General features: G+C 47.3%; 1 protein-coding gene across 1 annotated transcript in view; it reads right to left on the bottom strand.

The window, feature by feature from the left end:
- LOC102871779 overlaps positions 1 to 26,462 on the bottom strand; it is a 102,244-nt gene that overhangs the window by 74,206 nt on the left and 1,576 nt on the right. Inside the window, exon 2 of the mRNA XM_006890174.1 lies at positions 25,407 to 25,564. Coding sequence (XP_006890236.1) covers positions 25,407 to 25,564 — 158 coding nt within the window. The remainder of the gene's footprint in view (positions 1 to 25,406; positions 25,565 to 26,462) is intronic.

The raw sequence follows: 26,462 nt of genomic DNA, 5'->3' as shown, positions 1-26,462 counted from the left end.
CTCCTGCGCCATCCCTCCACCTTCCCAAGCATGACGTCCCTCTCGAAGGACCGGTCCCTCCTTAACAACATGTCCAAAGTATGTCAGACGAAGCCTCAGAATCCTTGCCTCCATGGAGCTATCTGGTTTAACCCTCTCCAGGATGAATCTGTTTGTTTTCCTAGCAGTCCATGGTACCCTCAATACTCTTCTCTAGCACCACAGCTCAAAGGCATCAATTCTCCTTCTATCCTCCTTGGTCATTGTCCAACTCTGATGCATAACAAGTGATTGCAAAGACCATGGCCTGTATCAGACGCACCTTAGTTTCCAAAGAGACACGATTGCTCTTCAGCACTTTGGAGAGGTCCCTAACAGCAGACTTTCCCATGTTAATACGTCTTTTAATTTCCTGGCTACTGGTGCCAAGAGTGTTGACTGTGGAGCCAAGCAAACTAAAGCTGTGAACAATCTCAATCTCTTCACCATCCATCCTGATGCTGCCAATTGGTCCAGTGGTGAGAATCTTTGTCTTCTTGACATTGAGCCTCAATCCATATTGAAGGCTGCAGTCCTTGACCCACTGAAGCAAGCTCTTTAGGTCCTCCTCAGTTTCAGCAAGCAGGGTTGTGTCATCTGCAAATAGGGTATAAAGAGCAGGAGTGGCATCCACTTCCTAAACAACATGCCTCTGGAAACTATGAACATTGGTAAATGATCGTAATTATAGAAAGGCTTCAGGCCTTTCTACGAAGATGGCACCAAAAGCGAAGAAGGAAGCCCCTGCCCCTCCCAAAACTGAAGCCAAAGCAAAGGCATTAAAGGCCAAGAAGGCGTCCTGAAGGGCGTCCACAGCAAAAAAAAAAATCTGCAAGTCACCCACCTTCCGGCGGCCTAAGACACTGAGACTCTGAAGGCAGCCCAAATACCCCCGGAAGAGCGCCCCCAGGAGAAATAAGCTTGACCACTGTGCCATCACCAAATTTCCCCTGACCACTGAGTCAGCCATGAAGAAGAGAGACAATAACAACACACTTGTGTTCATTGTGGATGTCAAGGCCAACAAGCACCAAATCAAACAAGCTGTAAAGAAGTTCTATGACACAGATGTGGCCAAGGTCAACACTTTGATTAGGCCTGGTGGAGAGAAGAAGGCCTATGTTCGACTTGCTCCTGACTATGATGCTTTGGATGTTGCCAACAAAACTGGGATCATCTAAACTGAGTCCAGCTGGCTAATTCTAAATACAAATTTTTCTCACAAAAAAAGAAAGAAAGAGACAGAGAGAACATAGGGTCGCGATGAGTTGTGCTTGACTTGATGACAATCAACAACAACAAGAAGGAGGGGACTGGGCAGCTTTGCCATCCCACTGGACTTAAAAGAGATCCAATTGTAAAGCAGAGAGGGGACTTGGTCCCCACTAAGAAAAATGAAGCCTGTCCTTCGGATACAGAGTTCCTGTGCTGACAACTTTCTCAACCTATGAGATGGGGACAGAGAGCTGTGACACTCAAGATCTCAGGACACAGTGAGAAACAGAGGCCGACGTGCAGCGGCAGCAGCGGCAGACAGCTAATAGCGTGGTGGACTTCCCTGCCCATAGGGTGAGAAAGCTGAACTCCTTCAGGCAGCAGAGTTGGAGGGCCTCTGGGAAGCTGGTGGACACAGGTTTGCCATCCCACAAAGCCGGGACTAGGGCTGAGCGCCTTTGGGTCAAGGCTCCCCCACGGTTAGAGTGGGGAACTGAGCACTTACCTGTAAAGCTAAAAGAACTTGGTAACATTTGCTCATGGGGGCGGAGGATCAGAGACCAGCCTGGCTGAGGGCCCGCTGAAAGCGGCTGTCCTCATCTAAAAAGTGTGTCCTGAAGGGAGCTCTAGTGGCAAGAAGCTGCACTGCAATCCCAGACGTATGTGGTTCAAATCCACCAGATTCTCTGCTGGAGAAGGAGGGGCAATCTCCTCCCGTACCAGTCAGATCCGTTTTGATGGTACACACAAAAAAATAATAAAAAATAAAATTGAAAAAAGAGTATCCTGAGAATTCTTCAACCTGAAAAGAATTGGCTGACACAGAAAATTTCATGAACAGCGTGCGATCAAGAAGCAGTGGTGACGAAGGAGGAAGTTCAAGCTGCTCTGACGGAAATGGCAAAAAATAAGGTCCCAGGAATTGATAGAATACCAACAGACAAATTTCAACAGAGGCAGCCTGGATGCGTTCACCAGGTTGTACCAAGAAATCTGGGGGATAACTACCTGGCCAACTGACTGGAAGAGAGCCACATTGATTACCATTCCAAAGAAAGGTGATCTGAAAGAGAGTGGAAATTATCAAATAATATCACTAATATTATAAACAATCAAGATCCTTCTAAAGATTATAAAAAAATGACTGGAAAGGTATATCAGTAGAGAACTGACAGAAGTGCAAGCTGGGTTTAGAAGAGGCCATGGCACTAGGAACATTATAGCCAATGGGAAATGGATCTTGGCTGGAAGCAGAGAGTACTTGAGGACTGTCTATGTATGTTTCATTGACTATATAAGGAGGGTGCAGCCGGAAGGCTCTTTAGAGGCCAGAATGATGAGGCTTCACTTCGCATACTTTGGGCATGATGCTGGGAAGGGTGGAGGGTCGGCGAAGGAGAAGAAGACCCTCAACCAGGTGGACTGACAGTGACTGCTGCAATGGGCTCTTGTGTGTTGGGAAGTGAGAGGATGGCACAGGATAGAACAGCGTTCAGATCTTTTTGCTATGAGTCATACTCGACTCAATAGCACATAACAACAACAATAACAACAAAAGCATTAGACTGTGTGGATCACAACAAACTGTGGCTAACCTGGAGAAGAATGGGAATCCCAAACACTTAAATGTGCTCATGCAAAACCTATACTTGGACCAAGAAGCAGTCCTCAGATCAGAGCAAGGAAACACTGCATGGTTAAAAATTAGTAATGAAATGTATTATGGATGCATCCCGTCTCCGTACCTTTTCAACATATACGCAGAACAGATCATTCAGGAGGCTGGACTTCATGAGAAGGAATGTGGCATCAGGGCTGGAGGAAGACCCACCAACAATTGCATTATGCAGATGACACGACCTTGCTCATTGAAACTGAGGGAGAACCTGAGGCATTTGCTGCAGAAGGTCAAGGACAGCAGTCTTTAATATGAATTGAACGTGAATATCAAGAAAACAAAGATTCTTACAACTGGGCCAATTGGTAGCATCATGATAGATAGAAAAGAGATTGGGAATGTTCACAGTTTCAGCTTGCTTGTTTCCACATCAACACTCTTGACATCAGCAGTCAGGAAATCAAACGGTGAATTGCACTGGGAAAATCTACAGTCAGGGTCTTCACCAGAGTGCTGAAGAACAATATCTAGAGACTAAGGTGTGCTTGATCCAGTGCATGGTCTTTGCAATTACTTGTATCCATCAGAGAGCTGGACAGTGATTACAGACGACCAAAGAAGAATTTGATGCCTTTGAATTGTGGTGCTGGAGAAGACTGTTAAATACACCATGAACTGCCAAGAAATCTAACAGGTCTATCATGGAGAGGGTGAAACCAACTTTCTCCTTGGAGGTTAAGATTTTGAAGCTCCATCTCACACACTCATATACTTTGGGCACATGGCCAGGAGAGGCCGGTCCTTAGAGAAGGACATCATGCTTGAAGGAGGGACAGCACAGGAGAGGAAGACCTGGATGAGATGGGCTGACACAGTAACTGGAGTAAGGGGGTAGATGTGTTGGAGTCAGTGAGACTGGCTCAGGACAGGGCAGGCTTCAGGGTCGTTGTATAGGGGGTCACTATGAGTAGCAGGCAACTTGACAGCACACAACAACAACTCCCTTAGTAAGTCTAATACTTGTAAATATCGCTTGTGAGTCCTATGGGAGTGAATACAACAAATGATAGAACTCGGCAGTTGCTGTTAGGTGCTGTCCAGTAGAGTATGAGTCCTGGCGACCCCGTGTACCACAGCTCTGAACGCTGTCCCATCCTGTGCTAACCTCACCATCTCTGACACGCTCGAGCCCCTTGCTACAGTCCCTGTATGCCTGGAGCCCAGCAGAGATGTTGAGAATGTCCTAGGTCCCACGTGGGTCCCAAGGCTGGTGTCAGAAGTGGTAAGGAGGCTGGAGGGTGAGGACACATCTGACCTCTGCCCCCCAGAAATCAGCCGTGGGCTGTTGATGCTGGTAACCATTCTCTCTCCCTCTCCTGAAGGTAAAAGAGGTCAGATGCCACCTCTGTGACATCCTTACAAGTGCCAGTGCCCTGGGAACAGCTCCTTTAACCTGGCTGTCACAGCTTTCAACACCTGTCAAGTACAGGCGCGTAAAGGTGCCCTTGGGCTGTGGCCTGTTCTCGGTCTCCAGACCCCAGAACAAAGGCTGTACCGTGGTCATGCTGGGGGGCACAGGCCAAGTGCAGAAACGCCAATTGTTTGGCCTCAAAGATACATGTGGGTCACTGATGTGAACGGGAAGTTTTAAAGTGCTTGTCTTATTTCTGGCCCATTTTGAAAGGCTGTTGTTGGGAAGTGCCGTTGAGGCGACTATGACTCCTCGCCACCCTGTAGATAACAGGTCTGAACCTTGTCCTATCGTGTGCCTTCTTCTCAATGTCAATCACGTCACAACCCGTTGTTACAGTCGCTGTCCCTCTGTCTTGTTAAGGGTCCTCCTCTCTTTCTCTGACACAATGTCTGTTTCCAAGGACTGGCGCTCCTGACCACATGTCTGAAGTGTGAGGGAGGAGTCACCACCCCTGCCTTTAAGGAGCACCCCAGTTGGACTTACTCCAAGGATGATTTGCCTGTTCTCATTACAGTCAGTCCTCTTTGACAACATCACAATTCAAAGGCTTCAGTTCTTCCATCTTCTTCAATTTTTACACAACTTCCAGATGCACAGGAAGCAATCGAAAAGGGTCTGGCTTGGATCATGCGTTGTTACGCCTTAGCACTGTGGACGGTTCCTTGATGCCAGATTTCCCCAGTGCAAAACGTCTTTGGATTTCTTGAACGCTGTTGCCGTAAATGTTGCTTGTGGATCTAAAGAAAATTAAATCCTTGGCAACTTCAATTTTGTCTCCATCTACCAGGAGGCTGTCTGCTGGTCCAATGGTGTGAAACAAGAGACTGAAACTTTAGGGTTCACTTGCAGTTGGCCTGGGTCAGGAGAAGGAGCCTTGGAGACACCGTGATTAAGCACTTAGCTGCTAACTGAAAAGTTGTTGATTCCCACCCACCAAGTGGTTTCTTGGGAGAAAGTCTGGGTGATCGCCTTCCATCAAGAGTACAGACTTTGCTGCGGGGAGGCGGTGTGGCGCTTTCTCAAAAAGTTGCAAATAGAGATACTATTCGACCCAGCAATTCCACTACTGGGAATATACCCCAAAGAGACCATAACTGACATCCAAGCAGATATAGTCACACCCATGTTTATCGCAGCTTTGTTCACAACAGCAAGGAATTGGAAATAATCTAAGTGCCCATCAACAAACGAATGGATAGAGAAGCTATGGTATATTCACACAATGCAATGCTTCCTACAGTGCATTGAGAAACAAGAAACTCATGCAATTTTATTCAAAGTGGTTGGCCCTGGAGGACATTATGCTGAGTGAAGTATCTCAGTCACAAAAGGACAAATACTGCATGGTGCCACTGTTGTAAAACAGGACTGACCTTGGGGTTGGGGGGAGACTGAGAAAGATGGGTTCAATAATGTATACTGCATTGAAATAGATGATGGAAAAAACTGTTTAAAAGCTAATATTATTAGGTATTTTTGTCATAACAGGAGTCCAGAGCGAGGGCTGCAAAGTGGAGTGGACTTAGGGGAGAGTTTGTAAAACAATGAAAGAATTTTTCTTTTACATTTCCAAGAGGGCAGTGTACTGGGGGGAGGGTTGGGAGGGGAGAAAAGTGCAACAATGAATGAATGGAAATCCAAAGTTGCTGTAAATTTTCATTGAAATGAAAATAAATTAAAAAGAATAGAATACAGACTTTGTACAACTAGGAGAGGATAAAATTGATGAATGGGCACTTCTAAAGATCAAATCCCTGTGTGTATCAAAAACTTTTTCCAAAAGGGTGAGAAGAAAACCTCCTGTCTGGGAAAAGAACATTTGACAACACCATCTCAGAGAAGAGTCTCATAATGAAAGCTTACAGAGTCCCACAGGGCCTCCACAAGATAAATACTGATAACACACTTAGAAAATGGGCAAAAGACATGGAAAGAATTTTCACAGAGGAAGACATTAGGATGGTGAATAGACACATGAAGAAATGCTCAAAATCACTGACAATAAAAGAAATGCAAATGCAAACCACAACAACATACCATCTCACCACAGTTGTTGTTGTTGTTGTTGATTGCCTTCTAGTTGAGCACAACTCATAGCGACCCTATGAACAAAAGGCCTGAAGCCCCTCTACAACCATCAACATTTATCAAAGTTCATAGAGTTTCTGGAGGCATGTTATTTAGGAAGTGGATGCCACTCCTGCTTCCAAACGTGTTATAGTATGTTATAGTTGTTAGGTGCCATTGAGTCCCCTGTGATGTATAGCGACCCTATTTTAGCAGCTCTGAGCCCTTCCCTGTCCTGAGCCAGTCTCACTAATTCCGACACACCAACTTCCATCGCTCAGTTAATGTTCTCCTTTGTGTTTCCAAAATTGAGGGCTCAACTTCAGTTGCCATATCTGTTAGTCTTCTCTAAGTGTGCTCTGCTGTACGTAGGGTTTTCAAAGGCCAGTTATATTTCAGAAGTGGATGGCCAATCCTTCTCCCTAGTCTGTCTTAGTTTGCATGTTTGCTGTTAGAAGAATACCTGACAGACAAGCCTTTTTACGTACCAGATGAAATCACTTCCCTTACAGAAATACATTCACTGCCCACCCACCCCAAGCATGTGTGACTTGTCTCAACCCTTTCGCTGCTATCTCTCCATTCCTTGCACACCTGGCTATGTGTTCATACCCTCCCTTCCCCAAACACCTCTTAATACGATCACCAGTCACTTCTGTGTTGCCTTGCACTGCACGCAGCTACTGGTCTCTCACACTGTTGTCCAGCTCTTGTTTAGGAAGATGTAAGTCCAAATCCCATCTACCAACTTCAGAGAAAGATTTTTCCTTGAGGCAGTACGGAGGGAAGATCCTGGCTGCAGACCTTCTGCTAAGTCCTGTGACTTACTGTCTCTGTGTATATTTCTGACACAATGTGATAATTCCAAGGTCCACATAGGTCTCTTTTAGATCTGATACTGTGGTCTCACCTCAGTAGCAGTGGCAAAGTTTATCGGGACAGCAAGTAATAAATGTTGGAGAGGATATGGAGAGATAGGAACTCTCATGCAGTGTTGGTGGGATTGTAAAATGGTACAATGACTCTCAAAGGCAGTTTGGTGTTTCCTCAAAAAGCTGAGCATAGAATTTCCACATGATCGAGCAATTCCAGTGCTTGGAATATGTTGTTGTTGTTATGTGCCGTCGAGTCGCTTGCGACTCATAGCGACCCTATGTACAACAGACTGAGACATAAACGGAGCCTTGGAAACCAATGTTCTTAGCAGTGTCATTCATCATCACAAGAAAATGGAACAGCCCAGATGTCCAATTACAATCAAATGGACTGAGTTACTGCAGTACATTCACACGAAGGAATATAGCAGGAACAATGATTTCAAAAAATGCTACATAACTTGGGAGAGACTGGGGAGCATTATGCTGAGTGAACTAACTCAGTCTCATAAGGAGGCCTGAGACAAAAGACCATGGTTGTAAAAATAGAAGGGTAACTAGTGAACATGTATGAGGATCTGAGGGGAGAAGGGATGGAAGCAGAGGGGTGAGGATGGATGGGAGAAATCACAGGGTCATACAAAGGGTAAAGGAAACAAGGAAGATTCAGCGGGGACCTGAAAAGTCTGAGTAACGGTGGGCATAGTCCAACAGTGATTAATATTATGAAACACAATGCGTGGAAATGATTGTATCAAACAAACATGAGTGAAGGACAGTGTGATATATGATGTATATGAATTTTGTATGCAAAATAGAAAATAAATATTAAAAATATAAGGAAACACACACACACTCAGGTACAGACTTGACAGCCCTACGGTGCAGTCTCTGTGAGTCAGACCTGACTGGCAGCATCCGGGAACTCACTCAGGACTAGACTGGTTCTTCCCCTATGTGGTCCACTACCCTCAAAGAGAATGGAGCGGGAGCACCAAGAAGGTCAGTGAGGTGGGCAAGGACTCTCTCTGTTTCCTGCTTCTGAATGAGTCTGGCCACAAGGAGCAAGGGGAGCAGGCCACCCCTGAGATACCCCTTCAGCAGAGTGACTTCCGGCCATGGGACAAGGCCAACACGGGGAAGGGGCTGTCGGTGGGGCTGAGAGGTGTGCAAGGAAGGGGAGGCCCCAGGAACTGCTGTGAATGAGGCTAGGGACCCAGCCCTGGGGAAGGATGCAGCCCTGGGGAGGGACACAGCCAAGAGGAGGGACACTGTGTATGTGTGGAACAGCCCAGAGCAGGGACATAGCCCAGGGGAGGGACCCAGCACAGGGAGGAATCCAGTCCAGGGGACAGACACTGTCCAAAGAAGGGACCCAGCCCTGGGGAGGGAAACAGCCAAAGGGAGGGATCCAGCCCAGAGGAGGGATCCAGCCCTGGGGAGGGACACTGCCAAGGGGAGAGACACTGTGTATATGTGGAACAGCCCAGAGGAGGGACATAGCCCAGGGGAGGGACCCAGCAAGGGGAGGGATCCAGTCCAGGGGGCAGAAACTGTCCAGGGCAGGGATCCAGCCCTGGGGAGGGACACGGTCAAGGGGAGGGACACCATCCAAGGAAGGGACCCAGCCAGGAGAGGGACCCAGTCCAGAAGAAAGACACAGTCTAGGGGAGGGCCTAGTCCAGGGAAGGGATCCAGCCTGGGGGAGGGACCCAGGGACCCAGCCCAGGCGAGGGACCCAGTCCAAGTGAGGGATCCAGTCCAGAGAAGAGACCCAGCCCTGGGGAGGGACCCAATTTAGGGTAGGGGCCCAGTGCAGGAGAGGGACATTGCTCAGCTGGTGGTGTGGGGGGCCTTCCTAGAAAGATGACCCTTGGAATGGGCGGTAGCTTGGGCTTCAAATGATCACACTTCTGCTGCCCCCCGCCCCCCATCATAAAAGGGAAGCCTGCTTTTGGTAGAATTCCTAGGAGCTGTAGAGGAACAAGAAGCAGGCTGAGCTTGCCTGCAGTTCTGTCGCCCTCTGTCCTCCTTCCCCAGCTGAACTCTAACAGGAGGCCATCGGGTGACTGGGGGCACGTAGAGGGATTCTCAGCACAGACACATGCTCTTTGGGGGTCCAGGGGGGAGGGGGCTCTGGAGGAGGGGCATGGGGGGATCCACTTCCTCAGCCCAAGTTTGCCCTGGAGGCTTGGCTGTGCTCCTGCCTTTTCTGGCCTTGACCCCCCACTTGGCCTTCCAGCTAGCTCCGGTGGCGTCCACGCCTAGTACACCAGGTCAGCCTGCATGGACCTCTGGCGCCCCCGCCAGTGTCCCTGGTTAGGGGGGCGCTTGTTCCCCAAGAGTTGCTGTGACCATGACAACCTTACTTATATCAGAAGTCATCCATTCCAGCCCATCCTCATGAAGTTTGAGCCCCTTGTCGTGGCTACTGTGTGGCTTTAGCTCATTGTGGCTTTATCACCAGTCAGTTCTGACTTCAGGTGAACATGTTGTCTTGTGCTTTTTTTTTTTAAGTTTTCATTATTACTGCCTTTTACCAGCCTCTCTCTGCCTCATTGCTGTTGGAACTGACTGAAAGCCAATCTTCCAGTGGGATTTTAGAGGCGGTTAATCACAGGGGACTCATCTGCCTGGCGTTCCCCCGTGGCTTCCAGCTGCCTGCCCTGGAGTTGGCACTCACGTCCGTTGCAGTCACTGCGGCAACAGATCTCATTCAGGGTCTGGCCCTTCCTAACAACATGTTCAAAGTATGTAAAACAAAGTCTCGCCACATTTGATTCCAAGGAACTTTCTGGCTGCACTACATCCAAGACCGTTTTTCATTCTTCTGGCAGTCCACGGTATCGACAATGTTCGTGACCAGCATCACAGTCACAGGCATCAATTTTTCTTTTTTCGTCCTTACTGATTGTCCAGCCTTCACGTGTGTATGGTGATGGTGGTATGTGCTGTCCAGTTGGAACCGACACACAGTTGACTCTCCAGAGAGTCTTCAGAAGCAGTGAATCACACAGAAGGAGAATGTCTATCTTTCTCCTGTGAAGCAGCTGGTGGATTTGAACCATCTGCCTTTGGATCGGCAGCAGAACTCCTTATCCACTAGGCCGCTGTGCTTGTTGTTGGTAGGTGCTATCAAGTCGAGTTCGACCCATAGCAACCCTATGAACAACCAATCTGAGCCCTGTCCTGTCCCCTGCCATCCTCACACTTCCTGACACAATGGAGCCCGTCACAGCAGTCACCGTGTCAATTCATCTTGTCGAGGGTCTTCCTCTCCTTCCCTGACCCTCTGCCTTTCCGAGCATCATGTCCCTCTTCAAGGAATAGCTCCTCCTGGCAACATGTGTGAAATATGCGAGGTCAAGCTTTATCATCTTTGCCTCCCAAGAGCACTCTGGCTCCTTCCCCAAGACATATCTGGAAAATACGTCTCTGGCTGCACCTTCTCCAAGACATACTTGTTTGTTCTCTTAGCAATTCTTCTCTAACACCAGAGCCCAAAGGCATCAATTCTCTTTCTGTTGTCCTTGTTCACTGTCCAACTTGTGGGTTGCTGTGATGCTGAAAGCTATGCCACTGGTGTGCCAAATACCACAAGAGTCATCCATGGAGGACAGGTTTACAGAACTCCGAGATCGAGACAGACTAGGAAGCAGGAGACTCATCAATAACCTGTGCTATGCAGATGATACTACTTTGCTTGCTGAAAAGTGAGGAGGACTTAAAGCACTTGTTGCAGAAGATCAAAGAATATAGATAGCCTTCAATATGAATTGCATCTCAATATCAAGAAAACAAAGATTCTTAACACTGGACCGATAGGCAACATCGTGATAGATGTCAACAACTGTCAACAACTTCATCCTACTTGGATCCACAACTAACACCCTTGATAACAGCAGTCAGGAAAACGGGAGATATATTGCACTGGGAAAGTCTGCAGTTAGAGACCTCTGCAAACTATTGAGGAGTAATGATATCAGTTTGAGGACTAAAGTGTGTCTGATTCAGGCCATAGTCTTTCTGATCACTTCCTGTGCATCTGAGAGCGGGACAATGAACAAGGAGGATAGAAGAATTGATGCCTTTGAGCTATGGTGTTGGAGAAGAGTGCTGAATATCCCATGGATAGCTAAGAGAACAAACAAATATATTGTGGGAAAAGTGCAGTCAGAATGCTCTTTGGAGGCAAAGATGGTGAGGCTTCCCTTCACATCCTTCATACATGTTGCCAGGAGGGGCTGTTCCTTGGAGAGGAACGTGCTGCTCACAAAGGTGGAGGGTTAGTGACGGAGAGGAAGACCCTCAACCAGGTGGATTGACACGGTGACGGCTGCAATGGGCTCTGTGTCAGCACGTGTGAGGATGGCACCGGACAGGACAGGGTTCAGATCTGTTATTCAGAGGGTCGTACCTGACAACAAGGAAGCAGATTGGCCATCCCCTTCTTAAGTAACTGGCCGCTGAACACCCTGTGAACGGTCACTGGGAGGTCACTGAAAATGTCCTGGTTTGGGTCCTGCACACCATAGTACTCACTATTTACTTTTGAACACTGTCAAGATCTTTTGCAACAGATTCATTCACTGCAATACATGGTCTGATTCTTGACTGCTGCTTCCAAATCACGGACACTGATTTTGGAACCAAGTAAAATTAATCCTTGGAACACCAATCTTTTCTCCATTTATCTTGATTTTGCTGATTGGTCCAGTTGTGAGGATTTTTGTTTACTTCATGTTAAGGTGTAATCTATACTGAAGGCTACAGTTTTTTAGTCAGTGTTTCAAATTCTCTTCACTTTCAACAAGCAAGGCTGTGTCATCTGTATGTCACAGGTTATTAATGAGTCTTCCAATCTCGATATCCAGTCTTCTTCATATAGTCCAGCTTCCCAGATCCTTTGCACAGCATAATGATTGAGTAAGAATAGTGAAAGGACATAACCTTGACAGACACCTTTCCTCATTTTTTAACTACAAAGTATCTCCCTGTTTGTTTAAACAAGTATCTCTCAGTCTATGGACAGATTTCACGTAACGTAAGCATAATTAAGTATTCTGAAGTTCCTGATGTTTATAATGTTATGTTAGTTTATTAAGAGTCACCCAGTTCCATGTCTTTGGATAATATATAAAACATAGTTCCGCATTTTTCTGGTATCCACTGCTTTCAAGTAAGACACATCTGACACCATCAATGAAGTCTCTCGTTCCACATCGGCTTCTGGCTTGAATTTCTCATAGTTTACAGTCAGTGCCCTGTTGGTATTTTTAAACATAAACATACATAAAAGAACACGCTGATCATAAAAACAAGCTCCAACGATGAAGATGAATTGGACGACATTAGTGTCATGTCATGTCAGCTGTGGTGGTAACTTCACTTGTGGAAGGTTCTGGATTATCTGGTTTCTCTGCAGGAATGGGGACAGCATTTTGAGATAGAAAGGGTTCTGTAGGTACCTTATCTTTCTCCCTCTCATCTATTCAGCCGTAGCGTCTCACTGCTGTAGAATGTGCTATCTATCTTAGCCAAGGATTTAGCCTCTGATTTAGTTTAGGGAAAAAACCCATCAGCTGCTCCTTTTACTTTAAATAGCTCTCACAATCTCTCTCCTTCCTCTTCCTCATGCTTTCTTTCTTCTTCATCATTTCTCTCCTCTTTGAGAGCCTACCAAGTTGGAATCTTGGATTCCCCTTCTTTACTGAGTTTTAAATTCCACCCGTGTCTTCCATCTCGTGGTCCTGAGTGAATGCCAAGTGTGTCTGCACATAACTCAGTGTTTCCCCCAATCCTCCACCTTTTCCTCGACGTCTCCTCCAGGAAGATGCCATGTCCCGGATACTCAGATGGTCAGAAGTGTGCTGTGTGTAACTTGAACACATCGTCGGTCAGGAACTTCCTGTACTTCACTAACTGTGATGTCCTTTTCCAGAAATTGTCTAAAAGTCAGCAAGCCAAAGTCTCGCCTCCTGGTGTGTTCTTCCTCGTACCGATGGGTTACGATTTGTTGGTTATTATTGTTAATAGTTGTGCACTTGGCTCCAGCGGATGGGCACCCCATGCTAAGAGCTGTTACCTGCAACAAGTTATAATTGGGATCAAGGTGGAAGTAACATCCATCAAGACGACTCTCAGCTCCTTGCTGGCCATGGAGCTAGAAGGCCTGGGTCTCCGCCGCTAGCCCTCCCTGGTGCTGAGTCCCGCTGCCCAGCAGGCGAGTATCAGAGCCCTTCAGTGTCTCTGACAAGCTCCTGGAGGGGCCCCACTCTGCCCATGGACTCCCTGCCTGCAGACGCTCAGCTCCTCGTTCTGTGACTCAGAAAGCACACAATGATCTACTGTATCTGGCTAGTGCTGGTCTCCTGGTGTCATCGCCAGTGTTACAATTTTCTTTGTCACTTGTGTCCAACTATTCTCAGCACCTAGACCCCAAGTCCAAAGGACAAGCTCTGCTCCAGGGTCTTCTTTTTGTGGGAATGAAGTGCCCCTGAACCTCTGTGGAGGTGGCTCACTTATCAGCCTAGTCTTCCCACCGAGGCCGTGAACTGTCCTCTCACAGACCACAGGCATCTAATTTACACGGTAAACTCCGCTCTTTTTGCAAGACTGTGGATTAGCAAGTCACCCTGGCAGGATGATGGGTGAGTTAGCACAGAACACTCTGGAAGCTTGCTGTCCAGACAGAAGGCGGCTGGGGAGAAGGGAAGTGACCCCTCGAGGCACCTGCAAAGCATACACACTGTCTGTTGCAAAGAGAAAAGAAAGCACTGGGTGGTAGGTAACTATCTCCTCCTTCACAGGCCAGGTGGTCTTTGTAGCAAGAGCCTAATTCTGCCATAGATACTATGTGAATAATACGTGTGGCTTTGTTCCAATAAAACTTTATTTGTACACATGGAAATGGTAATTTTGTACAGTTTTCACAAGCCATGGAATCTTTTTCCCCGCCAATCATTAAAAATGTGGGGATCATTCTTAGTTCACAGGCTGAACAAAACCAGGTGAAAATTAGACTTGAAGTCTCAACCCCTGCTCTCTAACAGTGAGAAAAAGCAAACTCCAGCTGCACCCTCATCTAAGCCAGCTGGTGGCCAACACGATCGTGGCCCATGGCGACCCAATGTGTGTCAGAGCAAAACTGTGCTCTTCAGGGCTGTCAGTCAAAAGTCATTCACCAGGCCTTTCCTCCGAGGGGCCGAGTGGTAGACTTTAACTATCAAAATGCCAGTTAACAGCCAACTGTGTTAATAGTTTACAAGCCCCAGGGACTCCTATTGTCAAATGGATACATCTCAAAAGAGCTGATACATCTACTGTTACTAGGTTGTTATATTGTTAAGTGCCGTTGACTCATATACACTCATAGGGGCCCTGTGAACAACTGATCTGAACCCTGTCCTATCCTTGTGGCATCCTCACAATCTCCGACACACATGAGCCCATTGCTGCAGTCACCCCGTTAGGTGACTAGTCAACCCACCTAGTCAAGAGACTTCTTGTTTGCCAACCCTCCACCTTCTTGATCCTGATGTCCCTCTCCAAGGAATAACCTCTCCTAGTGACTGGCCCAAGAGGCTGGGCTCTGTGAGGAGAAGTGTGGCATCAGGATTGGTGGAAGATCTATTAACAATCTGTGTTATGCAGATGACACAACCCTGATTGCCGAAACTAAGGAGGACCTCATGCCCTTGCTGCAGAGGGTCAAGGACTGCAGCCTTCAGTATGGACTGAGGCTCAATGTCAGGAAGACAAAGATTCTCACCACTGGACCAATTGGTAGCATCAGGATGGATGGTGAAGAGATTGAGATTGTTCACAGCTTCAGTTTGCTCGGCTCCACAGTCAACACTCTCGGCACCAGCAGCCAGGAAATAAAAAAATGTATTGCGATGGGAAAGTCTGCTGTTAGGGACCTCTCTAAAGTACTCAAGAACAATGGTGTGTCTCTGGAGACTAAGGTGTGTCTGATACAGGCCATGGTCTTTGCAATCACTTGCTATGCATCAGAGAATTGGACAATGACTAGGGAGGATAGAAGGAGAATTAATGCCTTTGAACTGTGGTGCTGGAGAAGAGTATTGAATGTACCATGGGCTGCCAAGAAAACAAACAGATTCATCCTGCAGAGGTTTAAACCAGTCTTCTCCTTGGAGGCAAGGATTCTGGGGCTTCGTCTGACATACTTTGGACATGTTGTGAGGAGAGACAGGTCCTTGGAGAGGGACAACATGCTTGGTTGGGTGGAGGGACAGCGCAGGAAGGGAAGACCCTCTATGAGGTGGATTGATTCGGTGACTGGAGTAATCAGGATGGGTGTGTCAGAGGCAATGTGATTGGCACAGGATAGAGCAGGGTTTAGGGCTGTTGTGCATAGGGTCGCTATGAGTCGCAAACGACTCGACGGCACATAACAACAACAACAGTAACAGGCCCAGAGTATGTGAGGTAAAGCACCATCATCTTTGTCTTCAAGAAGCACTTTGGCTGCACCTTCTCCAAGATATGTCTCTTTGTCCTTTTGGCAGTGAATGGGATATTCAGTCTTTTTCTCTAAAACTACAGCTCAAAGGCATCAATTCTCTTCTTCTGTCATTGCAACTATGCAAAGCTCAAATTCAGGCAAGACTAGTTCCTATAATTAAGGATGAGCAATAGATGGTATATTTCAGGAAGTAGTGGAAATATCTCAGGAAGCAGCATATGATCAAGAGTCAGTGGTAGTGAAGGGAAAAGTTCAAGGTGCACTAAAGGCACTGGCAAAAAATAAGGCCCCAGGAATCAACGGATTACCAGTTGACATGTTTTAATTAACAGATGCAGCCCTGATGAGCCAGTAGTCTGTGCCAAGAAATTTGGAAGATAGCGAAAGAAATTAATATTTGTTCCTGTTACAGAAAAAGGTGATCCAACAGATTGTGGAAATTATTGAACAATATCATTAATATCACATGTGAGTAAAATATTGCTGAAGATCATCCAAAAATGGCTAGAGCAGTACATTGACAGAGAACTCCCAGATGTTCAAGCTGCATTTAGAAGAGGTCATGGCACCAGAGAGATCACTGCTAATGTCAGATCAATCTTAGCAGAAATCAGGGAGCATCAGAAGAATGTCTAGTCATGTTTTATTGACTATGCAAAGGCATTTGACTGTGTGGATCATAAAAAACTATGGTTAACATTGAGAAGAATGAGAATCTCAGAACATTTAACCAAGCTCATATGAAACCTATACTTAGACCAAGGAACTGTCATTTGAACAGAGAAAGGGAACACTTACAATCAAGTAAAGTGTGCATCAGAGGTTGTATCCTTTCTCCATACCTATTCAATCTGTATGCTGAACAAATCATTTATCAAGCTGGGTGCTATGAAGAAGAATATGCCATCAGGGTTGGAGGAAAATTCAACAATATGCATTATGCAGATGATACAACCTTGCCTGCTGAAAGTGAGGAGGACTTGAAATGCTTGCCACAGAAGATCAAAGACTACAGTTTTTAATGTGAATTACATCTCAACAGCAAGAAAACAAAAATCTTCACCACTGGGTCAATATGCAACACCATGATAGATGGAAAAGAGAATTGAAATTGTCAGTGACTTCATCTTACTTGGATCCACATTTGATTACTTGGCACATTTGAAGACTAAGGTGTACCTGATTCAGGCCAGTGTAGTTTCAATCACTTGCTATGCGTCTGAGAGCTGGACAATGAATAAGGATGACAGAAGAAGAATCCATGAAGAATATCTCCTGGACTGACAAAAGAACAAACAGATATGTCTTGGAGAAAGTGCAGCCAGAGTGCTCCCCGGAAGCATGGATGGCCAAACTTCATCTCACAAAGTTTGAGCATGTTTGCTAGAAAAGAGTATTCTTTGGAAAGGGACTTCATTCTAGGAAAGGAGGAAGGTCAACGAAAAAGAGGAAGATCTTCAACCAGATGGATTGACACAATGACTGCAGCAATAAGTTCAAGTACGCCAGAGATGCTGAGGATGGCGCAGGACAGGACAGGGTTCTGATATGTTGTTCATTGGGTGCTTATGAGTCATCCCCAGCTCCACAGCACATAACAACAACAATGAATGATAAGCGAACTCTGGTGGCATAGGCCGTAGGGAGTTGAGCTAGGGACCCCAAAGCAGAATCTCTCTGATGGTTCAAATGCATTAGTGTCTCCTTGGAAAAAATGTAGGCAATCTCCTCCCGTGCAATTTACAGCCTAGGAAACCAAGTAGAAGGTCAGCTCTCAGTTGGTTCTGACCTGACAACAAAGAATGAGTAGAAGATAAAACTAAAAAGAGGTGTAAGGAAACAATTGTCCTAAAAGTCCAGAGAGAGGACAGAATAAGTGTCTCTTTTCTGAGCTGGGTGGGACCACACAGTTTGTGTTTTATGTCATTTACCACACAGCATTGTTCTTCTCTCTGTGTGTATTATACTTCAAGCCACCATCTATGTGTCAGTCTGTTATGTTCTGGCGGCTGGAGTGTTACTATGATGCTGAAAGCTGTGTGTGGAGTTTATCTTGCAATATATTTCTCCTAGCCGCTGAACTTGACTCTGTCGTGTGGATGGGAGGGAATATGTGAATAGGGTGTGTCAACTTATCCTCAAGGGGATTGGCTATCTCACCAATCTACAAGGGGATTGGCTAGTCTCAGCAATACATTGAGTGGCCCCAGCAGCAGACTAGACCTTCCCCACCAGCAAAGAAGCAGCAAGAAAATGTAGGACATTCTTCAGGACCAGACATTCTTGCTCCTGCCACACCTACAGCAGAAGCAGCTATAGCCAAAACAGAGGACCAGAGAGACCTGACATGAGACGCAGCTGGCTGCTACCCTAAGAATCAGAGCCAAGCTAAGAGCCTTTGCCCAAGTTTGTTGGACAATTTGAGGGTGGAGGAGAGCCAATATTGGCAGGACTGAGAACTTTGTAACACTGGTCTAAAGCTGTGAGGCTCAAAGCTAAGGTGCCTAAGTGCACATTTTGGAAGCTGTCTTGATACTAACCTGGATTTTAACCTTTTGACTTCCCCAACATAGTTCTGCATGGTCTGTGGGCCAATGTGAAAGCCCACAGAATTTTGAATCCAGCAAAACAGTAAAATTGGTGTTGAGATGAGTAGAAAGAGGTACAGGAATATGAGGGGCATGTCTGACCTCATGAGAATAGGTTATATTGGTACTATTGACAGGGGCAGTTCCCCATTGTGAAGCTGGTAAAGGTCAGGCATGGCCATTCCCATGTGGCACTTGTCACTATGCCACCAGCACTCCAAATAGCAGCAAGTTTATCCATGGGGAGCAGGTTTCAGAAAAGCTTCCCGACTAGGAAGAAAGGGCTGGCCATCTACATCCAAAAAGTAGCCAATGAAAGAGACATTGTCCTGTGTGTTAGCTGAGGTGATAGGTCACCTCATCGGAAGGGTGACTCGAGGTTGACATCAGCTGAAGATGACATTGTGTTTGGGGAGTCACGGGCAGTGAGAGTGAGGAGCCCTGGGTGGAATGGACTGATGTCAGAATCATAAGGATGGCCTTGAACATGCTGTCCAGTGAAGTGGTCTCCCAGGACAGGGCAGTTTTTCTTGTGCAGAGGGTCACTATGCACTGAAGCCACCTTGATGGCAGCTAGCTGTTCATCTATGATGATGTTGTTGCTGTTGTTGTTATATGCCATTGAGTCACTTGCAACTCATAGCAACCCTATGTACAATAGCCTTGAAAATTGCTCTATCCTGTGCCAACCTTACTGTCTCTGACACATCTACCCTCATTACCCCTGTCACTGAATCAATCCTTATCACGGAGGGTCTTCCTCTCTTGCAGTGTTCCTGCGCCCATCCAAGCGTGATGTCCCTCTCTAAGGACTGGTCCCTTCTTGCAACATGCCCAAAGTATGTCAGATGAAGCCTCAGAATCCTTGTCTCCAAGGAGCAGCCTGGTTTCACCCTCTCCAGGATGAACCTGTTTGTTCTCCTGGCAGTCCGTAGTATATTCAGTACTCATCTCCTGCACCACAGCTCAAAGGCATCAACTCTTTTTTTTTTATTCTTCTTTTTAAATTGAGATATTATTATTATTATTTGTGTGTGTGTGTGTGTGTGTGTGTGTGTGTGTGTGCGCGCGCGCACGCGTGTGTGTACCATCAAATCGGATCTGACTGGTACAGGAGGAAATTCTCCCTCCTTTCCCATCTGGTGGATTTAAATCGAGATTTTAAAGAAAGTTTATAAAGAACTTGGATTTCCATTGATTCATTGTTGCACATTTCCCTTCCTAACCCCCTGCCCCCGAGTTAGCTTTTTTCTTTGGAAAAAATGTTCTTTCATTGTTATACAGCCCCCTCCCCCCACCAAGACCACTTTACTATGCAGCTCTTATTCTGGACTCTTGTTACGCCAATAATATTCAATTATATATTCCTTTTATACAGTTCTCTCTCTCATCCATGTCAATGCAGTGTACATTATTTATCTCCTCTTCTTAGTTTCCCCCCAACCCCCATGTCAGTTCTGTTTTTTAACAGTGGTATTATGCAGTATTTGTCTTTTTGTGACTGAGATTTTTCACTCAGCATAATGTCCTCCAGGATCACCCATTTTGAATAATAGTTCATGAGTTCTTTGTTTTTCAGTGTTGCATAATATTCTATTGTATGAACAGCTTCTCTATGCATTCCTCTATTGATGGGCACTTGTGTTGTTTCCAACTCTTTTCTATTGTGAACAAAGCTGCTGTAAACATGAGTGTGCATATATCTGCTCGGGTGGCAGTGCTGGTTTCTTTAGGGTATATTCCCAGTAGTGGAATTGTTGGGTCAAATGGTATTTCTATTTGCAACTTTTTGAGAAAGCGCCATAGCGCCTTCCATAGTGGTTGCACCATTTTACACTCCCACTAACAGTCAATAAGGGTTCCAGTTTCTCCACAACCTCGCCAGCGTTTGTTTGCTGCTCTGTTGAATTCTGCTATTGTTACTGGGGTGAGATGATATCTCATGGTTGTTTTATCGATTCTCTCCTAGTCATTGTTCAGCTTTCTGACACGTAGCAAGTAATTGCAAAGACTATAGCCTGGATCAGGAGCACCTTAGTCTCCAGACTGACGTTCATCTATTATATTTTATGATTTAAAAAAGAACAAAAGAAACAGTGACCTGACCTGTGGGGCCAGCATTTATGATCCCAAATGCTTTCATATCCCACCACTCTGCCGAGAGCCTGGCCTCTCCCATCCATCACAGTTTCTCACTGCCACTCCCTCTCTAGCTCTGGGCTCCATACCCGCTCTGCCTGTAGCCACCCACCCGCTCTGTCTTCTTTGCCTTCCAGCCTCCAGCAGAGCACTCCTCACTCCACCCACTCGCTGTGAGATTAGACAAAGATGAGAAGCAGGGACTAATGATGGTGGCTGGTGGCCAGAGCTGCAGGAGAGAGGTAGAACAGTCTTCAGGATGACAAAGCGTGACATCTGAGCCCAGGGACTCGGGAGGGGCAGCAACCTGCTCTGATCACTTTTCCTGGCCATGTTCCTAGACAAGTGTGATGGGGTCTACCAGCCCTGCTCCCTCCCTGACCCTGCACCCCAAATGCCTTGGACTGGCCCTGCTCAGAGACATTTAAGATATAAAATAAATGCAGCCAAGGGGCTGGAATGAACTGGAAAAGAAAGCAGGCTGTCACCTGATGAGGCTCAGAAAGGTACAGAAGGAGCAGATACAAAATGAAGGTGGCCAAGTCTAACTTCTGCCTCTTCAAAAAGGTAAACTGTCCCCATCAATAATGCCCACAGTCCCAAACAAAGAGCTGCTTCATCAGACACACCACCCTACATGCTCCTGCATCTATTTCTATGCACCGTTGGGTCTGTTAGTTTATTGTTGACTCACAGACTTTACTCACAGTTGTGGAGTTTATTCGGGAAATAAATAGGTTGGAGAATGGGGGAGCCAAATAATATCACCAATGTAAGTCCAAGTTTAGTCCAGCAATCATGAGCCAAGTTAACAGGGCACAATTACTCACTTAGTGACAGTCCAGAGTCAGTTCAGCAACACAAATGCAAGAAACTTCTGGTTTCCTTGAACATCCAGCTAACTTTATCTCAGTATAGTTATAAGGCAGCTTTCCCTTCAATCATCGGGAAAGCAAAACTTTCAACTATAGCCTAAATGCAGAGTTCCTCTAGTTACACCTTGCCACAATCTCCACCCTCTCTCCACCACTGTCACCAGGCTACTCACAGTATAGTAAGCTCTCTCTCTTATCTTGATCCCATAGTTGTTGATGATTTGTAAGATCATCTGTCCACAGTTAAGGTAGTTAGAGATCAAATCTCCTCCCCCAAAGGGGCTAGTGTAGTGGTTAGAAAAACCAATTTTTAGGGTTTCTAACAACATAAAACGTCAATTATACAAAAGCTTGTACATGGAATCTGATGTGCAACTATTGGTCTCATCCTGTCCAAAGCAAAGATTGAAGATTGAAGATTGAAGAACATCATGGACTCAAGGCAACAATACACTCAAAGGATTAACGGGCTGTGCAGACCCCAGCCTCCAGGACACCGAGACCAGAACTAGATGGTGCCTGGCTACCACTTCCAGCTGCTCTGAAAAGGGTCACAGTAGGGGATTCTGGGTAGAGTGGGAGCAGGCTTATCATCTGATAAGAGACTGGTTGTTGTCCTTGTTAGGAGCTGTCGAGCGAGCATGACTCATAGCAACCCTATGAACAACAGAACTGAATCCTGTCCTATCCTTCACCGTCTCTGACACGCTTGAGCGCATTGCTACAGTCGCTTGTCAATCCATCTCATTGAGGGTCTTCCTCTCTCTTACTGACTCTCCACTTTCCCAAGCATTATGTCCCTCTTCAAGGAACAGCCCCTCCTAATAACATGCCCAAAGTATGTGAGACGAAGGTTTGTCATCTTTGCCTCCAAGGGCCCCTCTGGTTGCACCTTCTCTCTCCAAGACACGTCCATTTGTTCTTTTGGCAGTCCATGAGATATTCAGCGCTCTTCTCCAACACCAGAACTCAAAGACCCTGATTCTTCTCCTGTCATCCTTATCCATTGTTCAGCGCCCAGATGCAGAGCAAGTGATTAAAAAGATCCTGGCCTGAATCAGGAGCACCTTAGTCTTCAAACTGATATCACTGCCCTTGAGTAATTTGGAGAGGTCCCTGACAGCAGACTTGCCCAACGCAATATGAGACAGGTCTATAAAGTGAACAGTAACAGCAGGCCCTTGTCAGAACTGCTGCCCATGGGATATCAGAAAGGCAGCTTTTGCTGAGGGTAAAGCTCAGAAGAGTGTAAGGAAGAAGAGCGGAGGATGAATGGAAACAGGAGACACAGGGAGGGAGAGGGAAAGGTGCTGTTACAACGTGGGGATCAAGAAACAAAACCAAGGTTTTATATGAAAAACCAATTTATCCTGTGGACTTTCACCCAAATCACAATAAAAAGTTTAAAAAAACAATAGTAAAGAAAAGCTAAGTAACTTCCCTAAGTCGCATAACAACGTGAAAGACCCACTATTGTTTTCATACCCATTATCAGATGAGGCAATTGAGGCACCGCAGCACTAACATGCCCAGGTCCCTGAGGAGAGTCACAGAGATCACTCTGAATCATGAATCCTTTCAGGTCTGGGAAATGCGCCTTAGTGAGGACTCAGCCAGTACCCCAGAGAGCTCCACCCCCTTGTCTGCTCAGAGGGGCCACTGAGCCTGGTGCTGGCAGCTGGGGAGACATGGTTGCATTCAGGCTGATGACTGGAGCTAGAGGTGACTTGGAGGGGGTGCAGGAGGTGGATTCCTCTCATTACAACCCCTCAAAGGTATGGGACAAGAGAGTGGGGGAGGGGCAGGAAGCCACAGAGAGACAAAGCCTGTCACTTCACCCCCTCATCCCGGCAGGGACAGAATCAGGAAATAAAGGATTTGCCTACTTTCTTAAGGTGCTCTGTGCAGTGCACTGGGGGTTTTCACCTCTTGTGTAAGATCAAAGAGTTTCTCTTTTGCAAAACGATTGCTGCAACACTGAGGGAAAAAATGTTTCTGTTTGCAGTGGAGATGGTTACAAAACAGCTCTGGGGATGTGACACCCCAACATCCACAAAGCCCCTTCTCCTTCTTCAGTTGCTGGGCGTAGCCTATTTTCTTTCAGGTAGGAAGATCAGAAGAAGAGAGGTGTCGAGAATTTGGAGAAATGAAGTTAAAAATAAGTGTGAATTCAATTGCATCAAATGCATGTGAAATTTAGACAATGAGTAAGGAAGACTGGAGAAGAATCAATGCCTTTAGATTGTGTTGGTGAAGAGTATTGGATATCCTTCGGATTGCCAAAAGAACAAACAAATCTCTCTTAGAAACGCAGCCAGAGTGCTCCTTGGAAGCAGGCATGGTGAGCCTTCATCTCATACTTTGAGCAGGCTGTCAGGAGCTGGCATCCCTGGAGAGGGACATCTTGCTTGGGAAGGTGGAGGGTCAATGAAGGAGGCAGACAGGATGGATTGACAGAGCAGCTGCAGCAATGGGCTTGAGTGTGCTTAAGCTGAAGCTGAGACAATGGGAGGGATGAGTCAGGAGGAGGGGTCTCTTTCCGTTGTCATAGTGACAACAACAACAATCCATTTTACAAAGATCCTAGTTCCACGTAAGCTCGGTCCAGGTCCCAGGATGGAAGGGGGCTAGCAGACAACAGGCCGTGGACAGACAAGAGGGAGACCCTGCTGAACCCCCTCGGCAGTGCCCTGGACTGAATGGTGTCCCCCAAATACAGGTACATCATGATCTCACATGGAAACTATGCAAGCGATCTGATAAATCTGAGAGTTGTAAAAGGATTAGGGTAGAACACCTCACCCCTTGATCCCATCACATCTCTGATCTGATGGAAGGGGAAAGTCCTGAGGGTATGACCTGTAATGCCTTTAATCTCATAACAGATAAAAAGAAAAGAAATCATGCCAAAAAGCAAGAGGTGGCAACATCAAGTGAGTGAGAACTGCTGAGGGTGGGGTGTGAGTCCCTGGGCCCCAGGAATGCATGGTGTTCTCCAAGGAACGCCAGGCCTACAGATGCTGAAGGAAGCAAGGTCCTTCCCCCAGAATGTACATGGAGGGCCCTAGAGCTGGTTCCCTGCGCTGGACTTCCAGCCTCAGCCTCGTAAACTGTAAGAGATTCAATGTGTTTGTTAACACCAGACACCTGGTACTCCTGTCAGAGCAGCACTGGAGACTGAAGAAGGGGAGTCCCCCTGGGGGTTTGCTGGCCTGAGCAAACTTAACCCTAGAATGCAGAATCCAGCCACTTGGCAACTGAGTTCTGCTGGGATCAGAAAAGGGTGCTGGTGTTCTGGTCCTGTTAACATGAAAAAGGGCCTGGCTTCTGGTTATGCTTCAGGAGGTGGGGAAGTGGCACCCATTCTGGTGACAGTGGCAATTTGTTTTTTTATTGTATTATTTTTACGTGTACTGTCAAATCAGATCTGACTGGTACAGGAGGAGATTGCCCCCTCCTTCTCCAGCAGAGCATCTGGTGGATTTGAACCGTGTACCTCTGGGATTGCAGTGCAGTGTCTTGTCACTAGGCCACCAGAGTTTCCTTACAGTGGCAATTTTGTATCCCCAGGTTGCAGTGCCCTGCGGCCAGTCACTGTCCTTTCTGTCACTCCCTGGCTAACCCCAGCTGAGGACCACCACCTGTCCCCCAAACCTCCCAGTTCCACCTCTTTGGTGGTTGCCACCAATTTCTGGGGTGTCAAGCTGTCCTCCTCTGCCTCCCGGCTCCTCCAGCTTCAGCAACGCCCACCCACCTTGTTTCAGTGTCCCGGGGGTCAGCAAGAGGAGGGAGGAGCTGTGAGCCCAGCTGAGAGCGGAGAGGACGTCCCTCGCCCCTCCCCGAGCCACCAGCACCAAGGCATCAGCTAAACATCCTCGTGGTCCCTGAAGGCGTCCCCTGTGAAGTCTGCTATGTTCAAACAGCAGCCAATGCATCCCCGGAGACAGGTCCCGGGAATTAGCCGCTTGGTGGGATGAAAGCTGCTCTGATGTGTGAGGGAGCCGAGGACGTGAGACAGTGGTGGAGACAAGCGGGGACAGACGTACCTGCGAGCTGCACGGTCCAGGGGAGCAGCAGCAAAGCCAGGAGCCAGCAGGTCATGAGTGGGGCGGCTGGCGCGGTGGCCCAGGGAACTCGCCCCCACGGAGCCCAGCTGTCCTCGGACAAAAGGCCAGGGTCCCGGTGCCTCCTTCCTTCCTGGTCCCTGGAGAGCACAGCTCGCTGGGGAGTCACTGCAGTTCCCCTTCTGGTGGACGAGGTTCCTCCCTGGGTCCCCGCCTTCCCAGGCCCGCCTTGGCCTCCCCTCCTCTCCATAACTCTTGGGGTGGCCCAGCGCCTTGGCCTAGCAGTCAGCCTTGGGCTCCACCCCCCACCCCCACCCCGGCTCCCCCAGGCTTTGGAGACAGTGACAGGGAAGAGACCACAGAGCTGAGCTCCTCATTCTGAAACTCTTTGAAAATGACCAAGTTCACCCAAACTTCCCCTCTGAGATTCCAGGAACCAGGAGCTTGTAGAGGAGATGGTTCAGTGTATGGGGGGCAGGGGGAAGCTATGAATGGAAGAGGCTGGGGCCACACCTTCTCAGTGCCCCCTGGGGACCACTCAGGGCCACCACTCCCTCACCTGTCCTCTCACGTGGCTCACCTCCCCCTCCATGCAGTGAGAGCCCACAGATTGCTTCCCTGATGCCCACCCTCCCTGCTAGAGGCTGCAACCGACCTCCCCTGGCCCCCTCTAGCGGCCCCTTCCACCAGGTTGGGAGTGTCCCCCTCAGCATCTTTGGGCCAGAATATGAGTGCAGCGCAGTGGGTGTGGGTTTGGATGTGGTTGAGGGAAGGGGGTCTGAGGGACTGTGGAAGGATAGGTCACTCAACTTGCAGGGGAAAGCTGAGATTGGGGGTTGAATTGTGCCTTTCCCCACCCCAGTATATCAGAGATATGAAAATGGCACATGGTAGGACAGAGAGTAAATCTGTTCATGGGCGGCGATGAGCCGTACTCGACGGCACCGAGCAACAAGAGAATGTTCACAGCCTGCCCCTCACCTGGACACACTACACCTGTGAACCGGCCCTCACCTGGACACGCTCTGCACCTGTGAA

This window comes from Elephantulus edwardii, unplaced genomic scaffold (genome assembly GCF_000299155.1).
Source record: "Elephantulus edwardii isolate Elephantulus edwardi_28Jun2011 unplaced genomic scaffold, EleEdw1.0 scaffold00086, whole genome shotgun sequence".
NCBI classification, from domain to species: domain Eukaryota; kingdom Metazoa; phylum Chordata; class Mammalia; order Macroscelidea; family Macroscelididae; genus Elephantulus; species Elephantulus edwardii.
This window is presented reverse-complemented; position numbering and strand designations above follow the sequence as displayed.